At 52.3% G+C, this 17,576-nt stretch overlaps 1 protein-coding gene across 11 annotated transcripts in view; it reads left to right on the plus strand.

Annotated features, from left to right (window-relative positions):
* Positions 1-17,576, plus strand: part of ADAMTS14 (ADAM metallopeptidase with thrombospondin type 1 motif 14) — a 127,519-nt gene that overhangs the window by 24,708 nt on the left and 85,235 nt on the right. For all 11 annotated transcript variants that reach the window (XM_074374147.1, XM_074374142.1, XM_074374144.1 and 8 more), the window contains exons 3-4: positions 182-338; positions 6,157-6,347. In XM_074374147.1, the coding sequence (XP_074230248.1) occupies positions 182-338; positions 6,157-6,347 (348 nt within the window). The remainder of the gene's footprint in view (positions 1-181; positions 339-6,156; positions 6,348-17,576) is intronic.

The raw sequence follows: 17,576 nt of genomic DNA on the forward strand, positions 1-17,576 counted from the left end.
CTCGGCCTCCTGACATCCCCTCCCCACGACCTTGCTGGCATCCCAGGGCATCCCAAGCCTCTGGAGGGAGAGATGTTGTGTGGTCACACGCTGGCAGTCACAAATGCTCACCCGTCTGCTGTGTATTCATGCCTCTTCTCTCTCCCCCCATTTCCTCCTGCTCACTGTGTCCCTGGTCCAGGCGGGCCTCATCCGCACAGACAGCACCGACTACTTCATTGAGCCCCTGGAGCGGGGGCAGCAGGAGACGGAGGCCAGCGGGAGGACGCACGTGGTGTACCGCCGGGAAGCCACCCAGCAGGCGTGGGCAGAGCCTTTCGGGGACCTTCACAATGAAGGTAGGCTATGGGCAGGGCCCCTAGCTCTACCTCTGTCCACACCCCTGAGGGTTTTTAAAGTAATTTCTGGCCTTCTCAACTCCTGGCCTCAGTTTTCTCATCTGTGTAATGGAACTGGGCCACATAGACCTACTGTACCAGCAGAGAAGCACCCTGGGTTTTAGAGGCTACTATAACAGGCTGGAGTTGGGAGCCAGAGTTGCTGCTTGGGCTCCCTAAACTGGTCCCAAGGACTCCAGAGCCTCCGAGGGGCTCATGCTGCTTTGCAAGACTATTTCTCTGCTAAGGCAGAAGATGGAATGGCTGAAGTTAGCTCTTCCCCCTAAAAATCAGTGCAACCTCTGGGAGCCGCAGGAAGGAGGTTCTTAGGGCACTTATAGGGAGACTGCCTGGGGTCAGGGCACCAGGCTCAGCTTTGTGTCCAACAGACCATTTTAAAATCCTACCTCCAACACCATATACTTTGTAACCCTAAGCAAGTTGCTTAACCTCTCTTGAGCCTCAATCTGTGAAGTAAGGGTGATCATTGTTACCTCTAAGGTTGTGTGTGCTAGCTATAGTGTGTATAGAAATCCCAGCATGGAGCTTGGAACGTAGTAGGTGTTTGATGAATGGTTACTCTTATCACCATCTTGTTATTAAAGTAACTACTGCCATGTAAAGGTGAGAGCCCCTGAGAAGGGGGTGTCTCTGCCCCACAGTGGCCTGTGCCAGAGCCTGCACACCAGTGATACTTGGGACCCAAGATCGAGATTGAGCAAATGATGCAGTGAGTGCGTTGTGTGCTGGTCCTGGGCCCGTGCCAACTTCATGGTCCGCGTAGCTTTGTCTCAAAGCCCCTCTGGCTAAGAGAACGTGAGAAGACCCTGGGTGGAATCTGGCCATGAGGGGACCACACCCTCTCTCCAGGGCCTTGGCAGGGTTGAGCCTAGCGTGAAGGAATGCCTGGAAACCAGTTGTCCCCACATATAATGCCTCCCTCGAAGCCCCAGCTGCTGTCCCCCTGTCACTCATAAGTGATGCTGCACTTATGTGACGGTGGTGGAGGCCTGGGGTTGGGTGGGGGTGAGGGCCAGGATGAGCTGGGAGGGTTTCAGGAGCAGGTGTGACCCTCACAGTTCCCTCCACCACGGCTGCGAAGAACAACAAGTCTCGCCAAGGTTCTGTTTTATCTGAGACGGTCTGAATCAGAAGACCATAAATTCCCCCTCTGGGAGAGAGACCTTGGAGGAGTCCCACTCTGGAGCTGTGAGCCTGGAACCGACCACAGAGTCTGACCACAGGTGCCTGGGAGGCCGAGATGGCCGAGCTTGGGCGTGGAGCTCCTTCTCATCAGGCTGCCTGGCTGCAACTCCTGTGGGCCTGGGGGCGGCACCATGGCCTCAGCCCACGGGGGTCCTTCCTTAGAAAGAGGAGGGCAACAGAGGACCTTCTAGGAAACCTTGACTCAGTGGCTCTATTGTTTCGAGGCAGCAGCGGGTCTGAGCCCAGGCTGTGCAGTGGTCTGGTGCGCCTGTCTCCATTTAACGTTCAGGTGAAAGGTTTTGCCTCATGTCCCTGGGTGTCCGTCTCAGCACACACAGAAATGCCTGGGCGCCCACTTGGCCACCTGCCATCAGGCTTTTGACATATCTCCCCAGCCTGAACACCTGCCCCTGTCTCCATCTGCCCCCATCCTGCCCAGGGTTGGTCCAGCTCAGCCGTCTCCTCTCCTGCATCTCTCAGCCCCTGGGTCTCTCCCAGGCCTGTCCCCTTCCCCCAGAGGGGCTGGGATCCTGGAGGACAGATCCTGTGTCATTACCATGAGCTCCACTGCCCCATGGGGTGTGTCTCGCTTTCTTCTTGGAAAGGCAGGAAGCATCAGAGGATTCATCAGACAGATTTTCTAGCTGAGCTGTGGCCTGTGGGGACTTCCTTCCCCTGGGCTCCCCTCTAGGGGTGTCTGACATGCACCGGTGAACTTGGGGCAGAGGGGATGCTTCTTGGCACCCCGGACACAGCCTTGACTGCTGCCTTCCGAGGAGGCACACGTGCACCCCGGTACTCTGACATGCACTCCACTCGCCTCCGTACACTCACCCACTCACATCCGACACAACACTCACACAGTCACACACCCACAGAGTCACACACCTCGCGCACACACTCCCGTGTATTCATATACACCAGCACACACACACATACACACACGAACTCGTACTTACACACACCCTTGATGGGCCCTAAAGAATTTGGTTCCAGCAATACTTTCCTCAAGGGCTCTGGTGAGAAATCAAAACCCTCTGAGTCTGGTGGTAGAAATTCCCTTGGCTGGACTTCCAGGGCCGAGCTGGCCCTCCCTCAGCCCCTCAGGGGCTGTGGACCCTTGGACCCTGCCTTGGCCTTGGAGGCTGTGCCCTGGACGCTCCCATGCTCCTGATGCTGCGCTTTCCTTCCTCAGCCCACAGTCCTGCTCTGTGATTTCCTTGCCTTCCTCCAGGTCCTCCTGAGGAGCCGTATGTGCCTGTAACCGGAGTTCTGGCTCCTGGACTGGAGGCTGGGGCTGCCAGAGGCTGGGACCACGCAGCCCTGCAGGGGCTGCCGGCCAGGCTGGGGCTGAGCGCTGCTGCTTCTGCCTCTGCTTCTCTTTAACTGAGAAAAAAATCCACCATTTTAACCATTTTAATGTATACAATTCAGTGTCTTTTTTTCTATATTCTCAATGTTGTGCGACTACCACCACTATCTAACTCCAGAACATTTCCAGTACTCCCATAACAAAACAAAACCCCCCAAAACAAACCCCCCCCATACCCGTTAATTAGCTGTCCCTCCTGTTTTCCCCTCCTCAAGCCCCTGGCAACCACTCATCCACCTCCTCTCTCTAGAGATTTGTCTATAAATCCCCTACAAATGGACCCATACGATCTGTGGCCTTTTGTGAGTGGCCTTCTGTCACTTAGCATCCAAGGTTTGTCTGTGCGAGGGCATGTACTGGTACTCCACTCCTTTTTGTGGCAGGATAATATTCCATCCCTGTGGTATGCAGGTACCACATTTTGTTTTTCTCTTCATCTGTTGATGGACATTTGGGTTGTTTGCATTTCTTGGCTGTTATGATAATGTTGCTATGAACATTCGTGTCCAAGTTTTTGTGTGAGCATATGTTTTCAATTCTTTGGGGTATATACCTCAGAGTGGAATTGCTGGGCCTATCGTAACACTATGTTTAACTTTTGGAGGATCTGCCTAACTGTTTTCCGAAGCAGCTGCACATTTTATGTTCTCTTGGAGCTTCTTGGGTGGTCTCATCGAAAGCTTCCCTGGGGGCCTGCTGCCCCCACCCCTCCCCTCTTTGAGGATTCCCTATATCTGGCCCAAAGGATGAGACACACATCGAAGAGGGTGTGACTGGAGCATCTCCACAGTCTGTGGCTGATGTCAGCAGGCCCTCCCCAGTGCCCCTCACTGTTTTTGCTCTGAGAGAATTCTGGGTGGGCCCTGTTAGGGTGTGATAATAGGGAGTGGCCGACCTGGCTGTACATTCTGGCTTTTGGCTATGGACCTGCTGTGTGACCTGAGATGGGTCAGGTAACCTCTCTGAGCCTCCCTTGGACAGACCTGGCAGTGAAGTTTCAAGTTCCACGTTTCACCTGCAGTGCTGAAACCCTTGGGTCCTGCTCCTGTGTTGGAAGTGGCTGTTATCATTCTATTGCTCCACTAGAGAGCCCTTGCCCCTCCTCTCCCCTCCTGGGGGTCTTCTCCCCTCTCTCCCAGGAATTTGGCTCCAGGCTGCTGCACTCACTGTTGGGATCAGACAGCAGGGCACCAGGCGCTCTGGCGCAGTGTCCACCTGCAGAGAGAGAGGCCCTGGTCTCAGGGGCAGTGAGGGCGGGCACTGGCCTGAGCCCTGTCACCGTGCTGAGCAGCGCTCAGAGGGCCGGCTGCCCATTTCTGGTTTCTCCAGTAGGCCAGTGGCCATACGTTTTCCAGGCCTTAAATTTAGTGCTTTCCTTCCTTCTCACTATAGTGCCTCTAACCACAGGGAGAATAGAGAGAAACAGTAGCGCTGAGCCCTGCAGCTCCCTGTCGCCCTGAGCTCAGACTTCAGTTCCTGAAGTAGCCATGTCCATGGAGGCTTGGAGGCAGAACTTGGGTCTCTGCAAAGGGGCCTGTTGATTGATCTCTGAGGGTCACCCACCCTGTGACCTCATACTTGCTCACAACGGATTCTGCACGTGTAGTTCCCTCTGCTCTGGGCCCTCTGTTCCCCATGCTCCAGCAGGTCGTCTCCTGCCCCGCCTCCGGCCAGCTCAGATGTCTCCTCTTCCAGAAGCCTCCCCTAGCTCCCCATTCCTGGTTTGGGCCTTGGGGTGGAAGCCTTCCCTAGTCAGTCCTACTGTAGCCCTTGATGTTACTCTGTTGTCACCATCCAGCTTCTTATCTGCCACTTGCACTGGGAGGAGGGACTCAAGGACAGGGTCCTACTTTCCTCACCCACCCACCATCCACTGTTCTAGTAAGTGTGGGGCCCCTTCTGCAGTCACACCTCTTGGATATGTGCCAGGATTGTAGTGGTGGCCTCTTTACAGCCTCAGCCCCTGGCCCAGTCTCTGGGAGGTTCTCAAATAACTGTGGATAAATGAGTGTTCTTAGAAATCAATATACAAGTGTCAGAACTTCAGGGTGGGATGGCAGGAAAGTCATTAAGTGACGTTTGAAGGTTTTTTGAGAGACCCCAGCCTCCTGTCCTGCTTTCTTAGCTTTCCCTACAGCGCTGTCATGCACGCTCACTCCACTGCCCCAACAAAAGTTGCTCCAATTCTCATTCAGGCTATGGTGTAAATGACTGATAACTGCTTAAGATGTTATCTTTCTAAGTAGCAGTATAGATGATCATGTATCAAGGCATGGCTCTTTGACTCAGGCAGACCTCTACATGCTACCCTGAACCTCAATTTGTTTACCTGTATAATGAGGACAATAACCTGACAGAGTTTTATAAGGATTGGATTGGATTAGATTTGATTAGAGTAAGGGTCAGCAAACTAAGGCCCATGGGCCAAAAATGGCCCACCGCTTGTTTTTGTAAATAAAGTTTTATTGGGACCTAGACGGATTCATTTATGTATTGTCTGTAAGTGCTTTTATGCTCCAACAGCTAAATTGAGACAGAGACCAAATGACCCACAAAACCTAAAATATTTACTATCTGCTCCTTTACAGAAAAAGTTTGACAACTCCTAGATTATGTAATACAGTTAATACATGCTGGTTAAATAAATACATATTTTGTTTTTAGCCAAAAGGCCAAAGCTGTGATGATGAAATTTGGGGGTGCTGGCAATGATCGGAGGGATTGGAGAGGCATGAGATGTGCTCCAGGGGTTCCTAAAATGCCCTGCATAGGTCACAGTAACATCACGATTTTTTCATTTATCAAGATGTTTCCACCCACTGGTACCTTTGATTTTTACAGCTGACTTGTGGGGCAAGAGATCAAAGATTACTCTTTCCACGTCACAGGAGGGGAGGTGAGCCCAGAGCAGTGGAGGGGCTTGGGCCAGGACACACAGGGAGACAGGAGTGGTTGGGAAATGGAACCCGGGCCAGTTCTCACTGCCCTGCTCCTCATTGCCTCAGACGCTTAGCCACGTCCTCACACCAGGGAAAGGGCTCGTGTCCATGAATTACCTGTTGTGGCACAAACCCTCATACTGACTTGGCTTTCAGAGGCAGGGAGGGCACACGTGATGGGACAGGTGTGGGTTGGCGGGCAGTGTCGTGGTGACAGCCCCTATGTGGGTTTGACCTTGGTCTCTTCCCTTCCTGGTTCCAGCCTTTGGCCTGGGTGACCTTCCCAACCTGCTGGGCCTGGTGGGGGACCGACTGGGAGAAGCGGAGCGGAAGCGGCGACATGCCAAGCCTGGCAGCTACAGCATCGAGGTGCTGTTGGCGGTGGATGACTCGGTGGTTCGCTTCCACGGCAAGGAGCACGTGCAGAACTATGTCCTCACCCTCATGAACATTGTGAGTGTCCCCGAGTCCCGGGGCTGGGGTGGGGACCACTAATGTTGTTGCGGTTCTCCTCGACCTGGTGCTTTCTGGGTGGACTCAGGGAAGTGGCTCCTTGCTCCTTAGGCCAGCTGGACGGCGGGTTTCATTGTGAGACGGATCTGAGCTGACCTGACATTCGTTCCAGGCCTCGGCCTGGTCTCAGCTGTGTATGCCTGTGCTGAGGTGCCTATAAGCAAACCAGAGTGCACGGACAGTGGGTTCTGGGTTTGGATACATTCAGAGCTGGGTCAGGCGTGGCCGGGGGCCTCACGTGCATTGAAGAGACTTCCCTGAGACTCATCGTCTGGAGGAAACGCCCAGTCCCAGGCTGCGGAGGCTGGCCCACGAGTTGTCAGACTATTAGGGGGGATCCCAGGCCCCCAGTGTGGGCCTTGGGTGTTCACAGAGATCAGACAGGCAGGGAAAGTGAGGGTCACGGGCAAATTTTTAGACTGATGACGTAGAGAGCTCATGTCCTATTCAAGTGAGTGGCTGCTACTCAGCTTCTGCTTGGGACTCTCGTGCAGAGATGGAGGGCTTTTGTTACAGGAAGGCCAGTTTTTCAAGAACAGTGAGAAATGCAGATTTTTAAAAAACTTATTATATACGGAAAATTTAAATCCAGGTATCTAAGTGAAACTCCCAACTTTTAAAAATGTTAAAGTGAAAAAAACCACGTGAATGCTGAACAAAACCTATCTACACGCCACACCTGGCCTGGGGGCTCAGTGGCCTCTGAGCTCAAGGCACAGAGACGAGAGGCCAGAAGGGAAAGGAGGTGAAAGTGACAGAGGCGGGCTCTGCATGCTTCGCTTCTGGCAGGAGGCCCTTGGCAGAGGCGCCCGCGGCCGTGGCTCTGGGGCGCTGGGGACCTGTCTAGGTGAAAGTAGGGCTTATGGTGGAAATCGCTCAGACCATGGCCAGACGCTGGGGAGGCGGGGCAGGACCCCAGGCCCGTCCCTACGAAGCCGGGTGGAGGGGTGACGCGGGGGCCAGCTCAGCACGCTGGGCGGCTGTGGAGTCCAGGCAGGAGGAGGCCAGCAGTGGGGTGGGGGGTATGCGCCTCATCAACAGGGGAGAGCAGGGCAGCGCCTTCACCTCTGAGTCTGCAGGTGACCCAGCTCAACAGCTTATCCTAAACGTTCATCTGGACCCTGAGAGCTGAGAAGGAAGATAGATATACACGATGGGGGCTCTTTAGAAAGCCCAAGTTTCCAGTGGGCCTCCACTGGCCTTAAGGTCAGGGTCCTCTGACCTGAGGCCTGTAAGAAGGGTGGCTGTATTCTCACATAGACCAAAAGATGGCTGCAGGTGGGCCAGGGCTGGGATGGCATCAGCTTACACCCAGTCTGACATGGAAGGTTCTTGGAGGCTGTGTTGGACTCGCATCTGATCACAGTGATCACAGTACTATACGGAATGGGACATTAGTCGGTTGGCCAAGAGCGTGGACTTTGGAATCACACAGTCTGGCTCTGCCTCTTCTTGTCTTTTGACCTTGGGAGCAAGTTACTCTCTTGAATGTCCCTTTCCCAACTTCTAAAACAGCATTAGTAATGCTCACCATGCAAAAGCTTTGGGAGGATTAAATGACACGTACAGCACAGAGCATGGTACCTCTCATGGCATAAGCTCTCAGTAAATGGTTGGTGATAATATGACTTTCATGAGGGGAGTGTTAACACATTCCTGGGAGCTAAACAATTGATGAGCAGAAGTGTCATCCCGGCCCTCATGCCAATCCCCCTGGGAACATTTGTAGGAAAACAAAATAGTGTGATGCTGTGTGTGCTGTTTGGGGTTCATAATCCAGCCACATGGGAGGCAAGGTGGCTTTTAGGAGGGCACGCAGCCAGCCCCTTGTTAACTGTGTGACCTAAGGCAAGGGGCCTGCATTCTTTGGACTCTGTAGCTTGCAAATGATGGAAAACCAACTCAAGCTAGATTAAGAAACAGGGCTAAAAAAATGGACCGGACTATGGGAGGGACAGGATGGAGCTGGTTGTAAGTGTAGTTGGTACTAGAGGCTTACATGGACGCCGTTTTTAGATTTCCTTCTCTCTCTGTGACATCTTTCTGACCAAGTTCTCTACAAGACAGATTCTGGCCATTAGCAACATGAAGCTGACGCTTATCCCCATAGCTCCATGGCCAGAGACAAAAGAAGCTTCCCCTCTAGTTCCCAGGCAACAGTTCTGAGGAGAGGACTCTGATTGGTCTGAGTTTGGGTCACATGACCACCCTTTGGACTAATCACTATATGTTGGAGAGAATTTTCCAAAGGAGGAGAGGGACTGGATGCAGGCATGGCCACTGGAGAAATTGTTCTGGGCTGACCAGATACCCCAATTTGTGTCTGTTATAATATTTAACGATGTAGAGCCTCCATTTTTTCATAATAATACCGGCTCTTGGGTTTGTTGTGAAGGTTGAATACATGTAAAGTGTTTAGTACATGCCTGGCACTGTGTACTTATAGTTGTATTGTCTTTGTGTGTGTGTGTGTGTGTAAGTAGTTCTTTGTCTAAGTCTCTGAAGGTGGGGTCCTCGAGAGTGAGGGAGGACTTTGTCTTAGACTTTTTTGAACCCCAACAGCACACAGCATAGGTGTTCAGTCCAGCACGTGTTAGGTGATCGGTAAGTATGCAAGTGATGGTGTCTATGGGAGAAGCAGAGAGCCAGCATGCGAAAGGGGAAGACAGCAGATTTTTGTCTGCAGTGCCAGCCTTAAGAAAAGGCAGAATGGGCGTGGGTATAGCTCAGTGATAGAGTGCATGCTTAGCATACATGAAGTCCAGTACCTCCATTAAAAAAAAAAAAAAAAAGAGGAAAAGGGCAAGGGTAGAAATCAGCTTCAATTACAGGAGCCCCAGGGAAGGGAGAGGTACCAGAAATCTGCCCCTTGCCACCTCTTTGTTTGGATACTAATTCTTATGTCCCTGAAGTAGCATGTGGTTTGGGACTCAAAGAGCAAAGGCTACCATGTGGGGCTGTTTGAGAAAGAGAGGGAGGGAGGGAGGGAGGTAAGGGAGGGTGACTATAAATATGCCACACCTACCTTGCTGGAGCACTTGACCACCCACCCAGACTCTATAAACTGCTAGCCCAACCTAAGACCACACAGCTGGGTACTAATCCTATTAGTAGGAGAGCGCAGTTGGCCCCTGGAGCCAGCAGGTGGAGAACAGGAAGGGGAGGCGGAGAGGGGCAGGGGAGACCTTAGGAAGCCCTCAGTACTGAGAGCCTGTGTCCTGGACCCAAATGGGGAGCTGAAGACCTCAGGAGTGTGAGCTGGGTTCAATTTGCAGCCCGAAAGTCCTTCAGTTTGCTGAGAGATAATTTTCCGGTAAAGATAAAATCATGACTCTCATACAGAAATAAAAATGGGCATCGTGTTAAAGATTTTACTCTACTCATTAATCAGTGAGGGAACCTGGCAGATGGTATAACCCATTCAAAAGAGAACCCAAAGAGCAGATGCATTTATAGATCAGGAATTTTGAAATGAATGTGCAAATGGAGACAAAATTAACTTATTCACAGGGTGGAAAGGAAGACAGAATTTGCACATCTAAAGACAAGCTTTTTCCATTGCTATCAGTTACCTAACAATGCTCTCAGTTGTAAAGTAGCTTCTGTAGCATCAGATTCAGATAAGGCCGTTAGGTGTGCTGTGGACAGTGGATGGTTTCCATGAAAACACACATTTTATTCCCTGAGTTGGAGGCCTGGCCTGAGCCCCAGGTGGAGAGCCCTTTCCATGGATGGCCAGGAGTCTGGTGGCCCATCTGACTGATGGGCTGCATCGTCCTGCTCTGGAGCTAGAGGGGTGGCAGCTTCACTCAGGACACCAGGACATGCCCTGGATTCTGGCTGTGACAGGACTAAGCAACTAGATGGTGGGACCCTCCCGCGCCCCACCCCGAACATTCCTCCCCATGAGCTGACCTGCCCATGTCTCTCCCTTCCTGGATTCTGGCTGGGGCTTGAGATGTGGAGAGAAGGCCTGGGGTTGGGAGTGCTTGAGGGTGGGTAGGCTGAGGAAGACCACAGAGCTCTCTTCCTTGGGCCACAGGCTCTATGCTCTCTCGCACCTTTCAGAGAAAGCCTCCCGTCTGGGTGCCTGCATTGAGGGTTGTGTTACTCAGTTTCTCTTTGAATGTCTGTTGGTCGGACTAAAGTGTGAGCAGGGCAGAGGTTCAGGAAGCGTGGAACAGACTTCCTGGAGCCCCACTCCCCAGCTGCCCTCACCGCCAGTCTGGGCTGTCATTGATTCTTTTGTTCAGAGCTAGGTGCTGTGCTGCCTTGGTGGGCCTCCCCTGTCTAGGATGGCATGGGTTTTAGGGCTCTTATGGTTGCAAGTGGCAGAGATTCAGCTCACACTAGCCTAAGCCAAAGAAGAGATTTGTGGCACAGGGCAGCTCTAGGTATTAGGGCCTCAGGTCCATTAAGATGCTCTCTCCTCACTGCTTGTCTGCTTGATGATATAAGCCAACAGGAGTCAGGCTTTCTCTCCATGGCAGGAAACAGGACCTCTGGCAACCCCATATTTCCACACTGCCTGCTCTTAGGACCCAAAGGCAAAGGGATCCTTTCTGCCCTCCTTGGGAGGATTGGCCTGGATTGGATCATGTGGCCATCCTGGACTAACTGCTGGGACTGGAGGGATGGCTTGGGCCCCCCAGGTGGAGCCCACCGCTGTGTGTGCAGCCAGGTGGGACAGTATCTCTTCCTAGAAATCAAGCAGTGAAGCATGCGTGACAAAAGAATAGCTTCTGCAGTGGAGGGCTCAGAAGGAGTGGAAAATGTGGTCCCTGCCCTCAGAACACTTACAGTGTTGTGTCCACAGACAATTGCAACTTACATCTTTTTAGAAATCATTAGAATCATTTTCGAGCAACCTCCAGGAGCCAGGCTCTTTATAAATGTGACCTCATTTACTCAAGTCTCCCAATAACCCTATGAAAGGTCTGAGTATCCCTGATGTCCTTACCCAGCAACTGGGGTGCAGAGAGCTGGCTGTAACTTGCCGGTCTCCCCTCTGGTCAGGCACAGGGCTGAGATCTGAGTGCTGCTTCATTGACTTCAGAGCCACCCTCTTCCCACAGCCTCTGCACAGAGGTCTATAGCCTCATTCAGGTGGTGCTGTCCATGGCTGATGACCCAGGTGTCAGGGAAGAAAAACAACTTTTCCTGTACCCTCTTAGGTTCTGTCCCTGGGGATGTGTAATTTAAACTGACAGAAAGACAGATTAGCAAAAGAAAAGGAAGAGTTTATTTACATGTGCAATGTGCATGTCCATGCAAGTGCTCAGTGATGAGTAACTCAAAGAGGTGGTTAGAATTGGGGGCTTATATACCTGTTAGTAAAGGAAAGAGAGGGGAGAAGAGGCTCTATGGGAAGGGCAAATAGGTTTCTTTAAGAAAGACAAATGGGAAAAAAAGAAAAATGGGTTTTAGGAGAACAAGTGGGAAGTAAGAAAGTTTGTGATAATATATGTTTATGCAGGTGCTAGTGGTCTTTCTGTCTTTTTTTATGGCCATAAAATTCCCCCGGAGAGGGGATTTATGGTAGCTCTTTTCCCAGAAGTTGCTGCTTTGTCAGATGAGGGAATTTCCGAGACAGTTTCTTTCTGCATCTATTGAATCTCAAATGTCCTCAGTTTAAAATAATATTTATACCAACTCTGTGGTTCTAAGTGGGTCTCCACACAGGCCAGGAGTAGGACCCTAGGAGCGACCCCAGGAAGTGAGTGATGTACATGTGTGTGTCCTAGAGGGACCACAATCCTGTACCAGTACCTGAGGTCCTCGCATGGGGTGAAAACCCACATTTTGTGGGTTCTGGGCCACTGTGTGCCCTTAGAAAGGCCCCCACTGGACCCGCTGGCTTAGTCTAGTCTGAGCCGTTCTAGAGAGGGTTCTGAGACAGTCAGCTTACGTGACCTGGAGGGTGGAGGGGCTGCTTTTTGAGGCCACAGCAAAAGATGAAACCCACTTCTGAGGTAGGTGTGAAGCAGCGAAGTTAGGAAAGTGACGAGGAGGGTCCATAGGAATGTGTTCCCTACACAGAATTTGGGAGCTTCCCTTGGAAACTGGAAGAGATATTTTGATGGATCATACAAGGAGCCACTTCTTTCTACAGAGCAAAGTGTGTTTTTGAAACTTGGTGTTGCAAAGGCTTGCCCAGACTGAAATGTGATTAGCCCAGAGGGGAGGGTCTAATTAAATCCCTCAGATCTGGAATTGTAAGCGACTGTGGCTGTTGGTGAGGAGTGGGTGGGAGGTTCTACTAAGTTCTATGGTTCATGATGTGGAGGCCAGTGTCCCCCAGTCCCTGGTGTCCCTCCTCCTGTCCCTGAGCTTTACTGTTGGAGGAAGTCTCTGACCCAATCTGCCTCTCTTGACCTCTTCCCCATGCCCCACAGCCTCCGCCAGGGAGCTTGTCTTTACTGAAAACCACGCCAGGAGGGCCTGCTTTGGATGCCTGTTTCCATGGTCTTGGTTCCACGTTCCTTTTCACAACCTACCAGAAAGTAGGTGGGGAGGAGAGTTTTTGTCTTCTCAGAGGTTCTGGAGGGCTGTTTGAGGCTGGTTCCTCTGCTCACTGCTGCCTTGCCCTTGTGGGTGTGGGAGCAGAGGGTCTGGGGATGCGTGAGGGGTGCAGCCGAGACAGAGCTTCCCATGAGGGCTTGTTCCTCTTGGGGAGAGAGGCTTATGGCACTGAGATGGGCTGCGCTTAAGGAGCTGCTGCCTTGCAAACCTGTGGCTGCCAGAGGGGGAAGGGTAGGGTGTAGGCTCTGATTCCCGGGTGCAGAGGACAGCCAGCCAGAGTGCCGCCTGTGGCGGTGAGCAGAGGGGCATCAGACAGCGTTCCCTCCCAGGGGACCAGCAGCTCATCCTGTCCATTGTATGGGAACTTGTATTTGGCTGGGATGCTTGAAGCACTAATTGCCTCAGGGATTTCATGAAGCCAGTAAGAAAGGGTGTCTGTTTGCTCTCCCCTCTCAGCTCCTGCCTGCCTGTGACCACTTCGGATCCTGGTTTCCGGGGCCAGGGCTGGCCTGACGGGATCAGAGAGGCGATCTGGTTCTCAGGATGGACAGTCTCATTGTGCTAACCCAGGGAGGAGGGCAGAGCCGACAGTGGCGCTCACAGCGATCTGATCAGGCCCGTCACTGTAGCTCTCAGGACAGCTGTGAGAATGGCTCAGGGGCATCCTGCCTCTCCGTTTTCTGTTTCATTAACTGGGGATGTGCTATAAATATTCATGCAGCACCAGATGGCAGGCAAGCTCCTCATCCCTCCCTCACATGCTGCTGGGCCCTGGATGGTCCAGGCTTCCTCTGTGCCTCGGTTTACCCATCTGTACTGGGTCCCTTTCCTTAATGCTTCTTCAAATCTCAGGGCCAGGGAACCATTTGAAACATACAGGGCAGTTTTAAGCATTTAGTGAGTGCCTGGTGTATACCTAGGATGACAGTCGGTCTCCTGTTCTAGGGAATCTTGGAGGGCAGTGCCGAAGGAGGCAGCATCCCTGTGGACTGCAGGAGAGAGGGGGTAGAGAGGATGGCTTTCTGGAGGGGGTTGGAGCTGAGCCACCCTTGGGGGGAGGAGTCTGCGGAGAAGAATTTTAAATAACTGATATAGATCCTTTGCCATTGGGGAGGTGGATTTTAACTCCCACTCCAGGAGTGTGGGCTTGTGCATAGTGACTTCCTTCTAAAGAGCAGAGCATGGAAAGGGCTTGGGGGTGACTTTACAGTAGAGAAACCTGGCATGTAGCCTCTCTGCAGGTGATCAAGGTCAACATCAGAGAGAAGAAACGGCCCGGAACAGTCGAAGGAAATAGGTTGACTAAATGTAATGTGCTGTCCTGGATGCGATCCCATAGCCAAAAAAAGGGGACATTGCCCCTAAACTAGGGAGACCTGAAAAAATATGGGCTTTAGTAGGTGATAATGTGACGGTGTTAGTTTGTGAATTGTGACAAATGTGCCATAGTAATGGCAGATGTTAATAATAAGGAACCCTGTACTTGCACCTTTTCTGAAAAAAAGCTATTCTAAAGTTAAAAGTAAATTAAAAAAAAAAGTAAATTGATTAAGGGGAGAGGGTATAGCTCAGTGGTAGAGCACATGTTTAGCATGCACGAGGTCCTGGGTTCAATCCCCAGCACTTCCATTAAAAAAAAAAAAGTAAATAAATAAACCTAATTATCTCCCCCTCCAAAAACAAACCAAAAAAGTAAAATAAAAATAAACAAACAAATAAAAAACTTTTAAAACCACTCTGGTGGGATTAAAAAAAAAAAGTAAGTTGATTAAAAAAGAAAGAAGGGCCAGGACTTCCTTCCAGGCAGGTTGCTGGGAGGGTTCAGTGAGGTGGTGCTGGGAGGGTTCAGTGAGGTGGTGCTGGGAGGCGTGGGCTGTGCTCTTAGGTGACAGTTAGTACCCTCTCCTGTTTGAGCACCTGGTGGGCTTCAAACCCCAGGGTCCGGCTTTCTCAGCACTGCCCCTCCCTTTTGAGACCTGCTGAACCTGGCTACCAAGCAGTAGGTGGACATTCTGTCCCATAGCCCCTCAGAAGCAATGTTCCCTAGGAGTGAGGGAACTTGGGGTTGGCCAGGGTCCATTCTCTGCTTCTCTATCCCCAACCTGTCCCTGCCTTGCCAAGGAGAAACCCATCTGGGCTTGGTCCAGAAGGGAAGGCTGCCAGCGGCCCTCCCCTAGGCTCCCGAGGCCTAGTATCCCCCTCCCCGTCCCCAGCTGCAGGTTGAGGGCTAGGCATTTCTGCTGCAGGCCCCCGAGTCTGGCCCTCCCTTTGGGCAGGAAAACAGATTCAGAGCTCCCACCCCAGTAGACCCTCCTTCCCTTCTTCCTGCCCCCTGAGCTTGACCACAAGGCCCCCAGGAAGCCTGGCCACACAGGGTTACAGGAGGACAATGGGTCTTACAATAACTCTCTGGCTGGCCATGTTGCTGTTTACTGGCTGTGGAAACCCAGTCCCCTCGTCTTCTCTTCCAGGCCAGAGAAAGCCCACCCCAGCCAGCCTGCCACAGAAGCTAGTCCAGGAGAGCAGCTGCGTGTAGTGGCTAAGAGTCACAAGGTCTGGGTTCAAATCCTAGCCTTCCCACTTTCCAGCTGGGTGGCCTTGGACAAGGTACTTAACCTCTCTGAGCCTTGGATTTCTCACCTACAAAACAGGAATAATTCCTCCCTTTGTCATGGAGTTGTATGCAGTGACCTCAGCACAGTAGGTGTTCAGTGACAGCAGCTCACCCTCCAAACCCAGTGCTTTCTAGCCATCCTCTCCCTTCTGCTGTTTTGTCTCCCCTTAGCCAGAGAGAATCCAACCTTTGCTTGTTTTTCTGGTACACAGCCAATGGCCACCCCGGCCAATATGTTATGTGGAACCCTAACCTGGGGGTCTTGGCAGATGACCTTGAACTTGGCTGAGGTGGGGAAGCCGGGAGAACCAGACAGTTTTCTTTTCTGCCCCAGGGTGTGTCTTGCAGCAGTCACGCTTGTGCCTACAACCATGGGAAGCAATTCCTGATCTCCCCTGAGCTGGCTTGCTGGCCTCACCTCCCAGCTGGCATTTGGGAGACAGCGGTGGCGGACAGACGCCAACAGAGCCAGGCTTGGAGTGCACAGCCGGGCTGGAGCCTCGTAGGCAGCTGCACCTCCTTGCTGTGACTCCAGCACCAGCTCTGGGCTGTGGGTGGAACCCCTGTGCCCAGAGGCCTCTGCGGTTCTGCACACGGCAGCCCTGTCCAGCCGCCTCCTCCGCCTGCGCAGTGTCAGGGTGGCTCCAGCTGAAACAAAGCTGCTGAGGTCCCCACTCAAGGCAGGCAGGGGTGTGTGCAGCTGAGCATGCCAGGGCCCCAGAGACAGACCAGACTAGGGCGGCAGGGCCATCCCCACTCTTTTGGGGAGGGGAATAAAGGAGAAAATTTATTGTCATTATTCTTATTTAATGTAAGGAAAGAGCAGACTACCTCTCACTGGTGAACCCTGCCCCTGTCACAACCTCACAATTGTTATGCATTCTTGTACTGCTGCCTTTTGGAGATAATTTTCCGTCTTCCTTTCCTGCAGATCCTTCAGTAGGGTCTGTTTGACTGTCTCAGTTTTCTGTTACTTGATAATGTCTTCATTTCATCATGATTCTTAAAAGATGGTTTGCTGGGTCTGGGAGTCTAGGTTGATGGTTTCTTTGTCTTGGTGTTTTGATGGTGTTACTTCAGGGTCTCCCCTGTTACTGTTGAAAACCTCCTCCCAACCCAGTGGTCCTTCCTTGGTGAGTGATCTGTCTTCTTTCTTGCTGCCTGTAACGTTTTCTCTTTGACCACTGTGAGCTGGAGAGGAGTCCCTGGGAGACTGTGGTCACCATCTGTCCCCAGGAAGGAGCCGACATGCTCAATGAAACCTCAAGAGGGAGACTTGAGGCCAGGGGAAGAGGTGGACAGGAAAGCAGAATAGGGCTCATGGCATAGAAAACTTTCTAATGGCCGAGAGCGCCCCGTTGCTGGAGGTGTGAGTGCATGGGCAGGAAGGAAACTCCCTGTTATGTGGGGGGTTAGCCTCAGTTAGCTTGATTGCCAGTGGCCTGGGGCTTTCTTGGTGGCTCCATGTGACTCCTGCCTTCCTCTCCCCTGCATCATGCCTCTGCCCATCTCCTAGGAAGGGTCAGCGACCTTCTTAGTCAAAGATCATTCCAGCTCTTCCAGCAAGACCTGCCTGACCCCTCCTTCTCACGTGCACCATCCTCCTCTCCCCTGAACCCCTACTTTGGTTTCCAGATTATTTCAGAGCGCTGAGTGGTGTCTCCAGATGGCACATTCTGCTTGTTCAGTATTTGCATTCAGGCCAGTTACTTGGGAGTGGGAGTTGGTGTCAGGAGGCCCCCACTCAATACCCCCTGCACCAGCGTTGGACACTCAGGCTCAGAGCGCGGCAGCCCCCTCCCAGATCCTGCCATGAGGGACTACCTCCCAGTGTCCTGGACTGGAGATGCAGTGTTGGAGCAGGGGTCACTGCAGGCCTTGATGGGTGCATTTGGCCTGCTGAGTGTGGGACAGAAATGAGTATTGTGGCCAGATTCTGGCAGCATTCGGCCATTTTGGAGAGAGAAGAAGGAAGGCAGGCCGTGGCCTTTGGTCCTCCAAGCACCCAAAGGCCCTGCAGATGCCCCCCCCCT

Source organism: Camelus bactrianus, chromosome 11 (assembly GCF_048773025.1).
Source record: "Camelus bactrianus isolate YW-2024 breed Bactrian camel chromosome 11, ASM4877302v1, whole genome shotgun sequence".
NCBI classification, from domain to species: Eukaryota; Metazoa; Chordata; class Mammalia; order Artiodactyla; family Camelidae; genus Camelus; species Camelus bactrianus.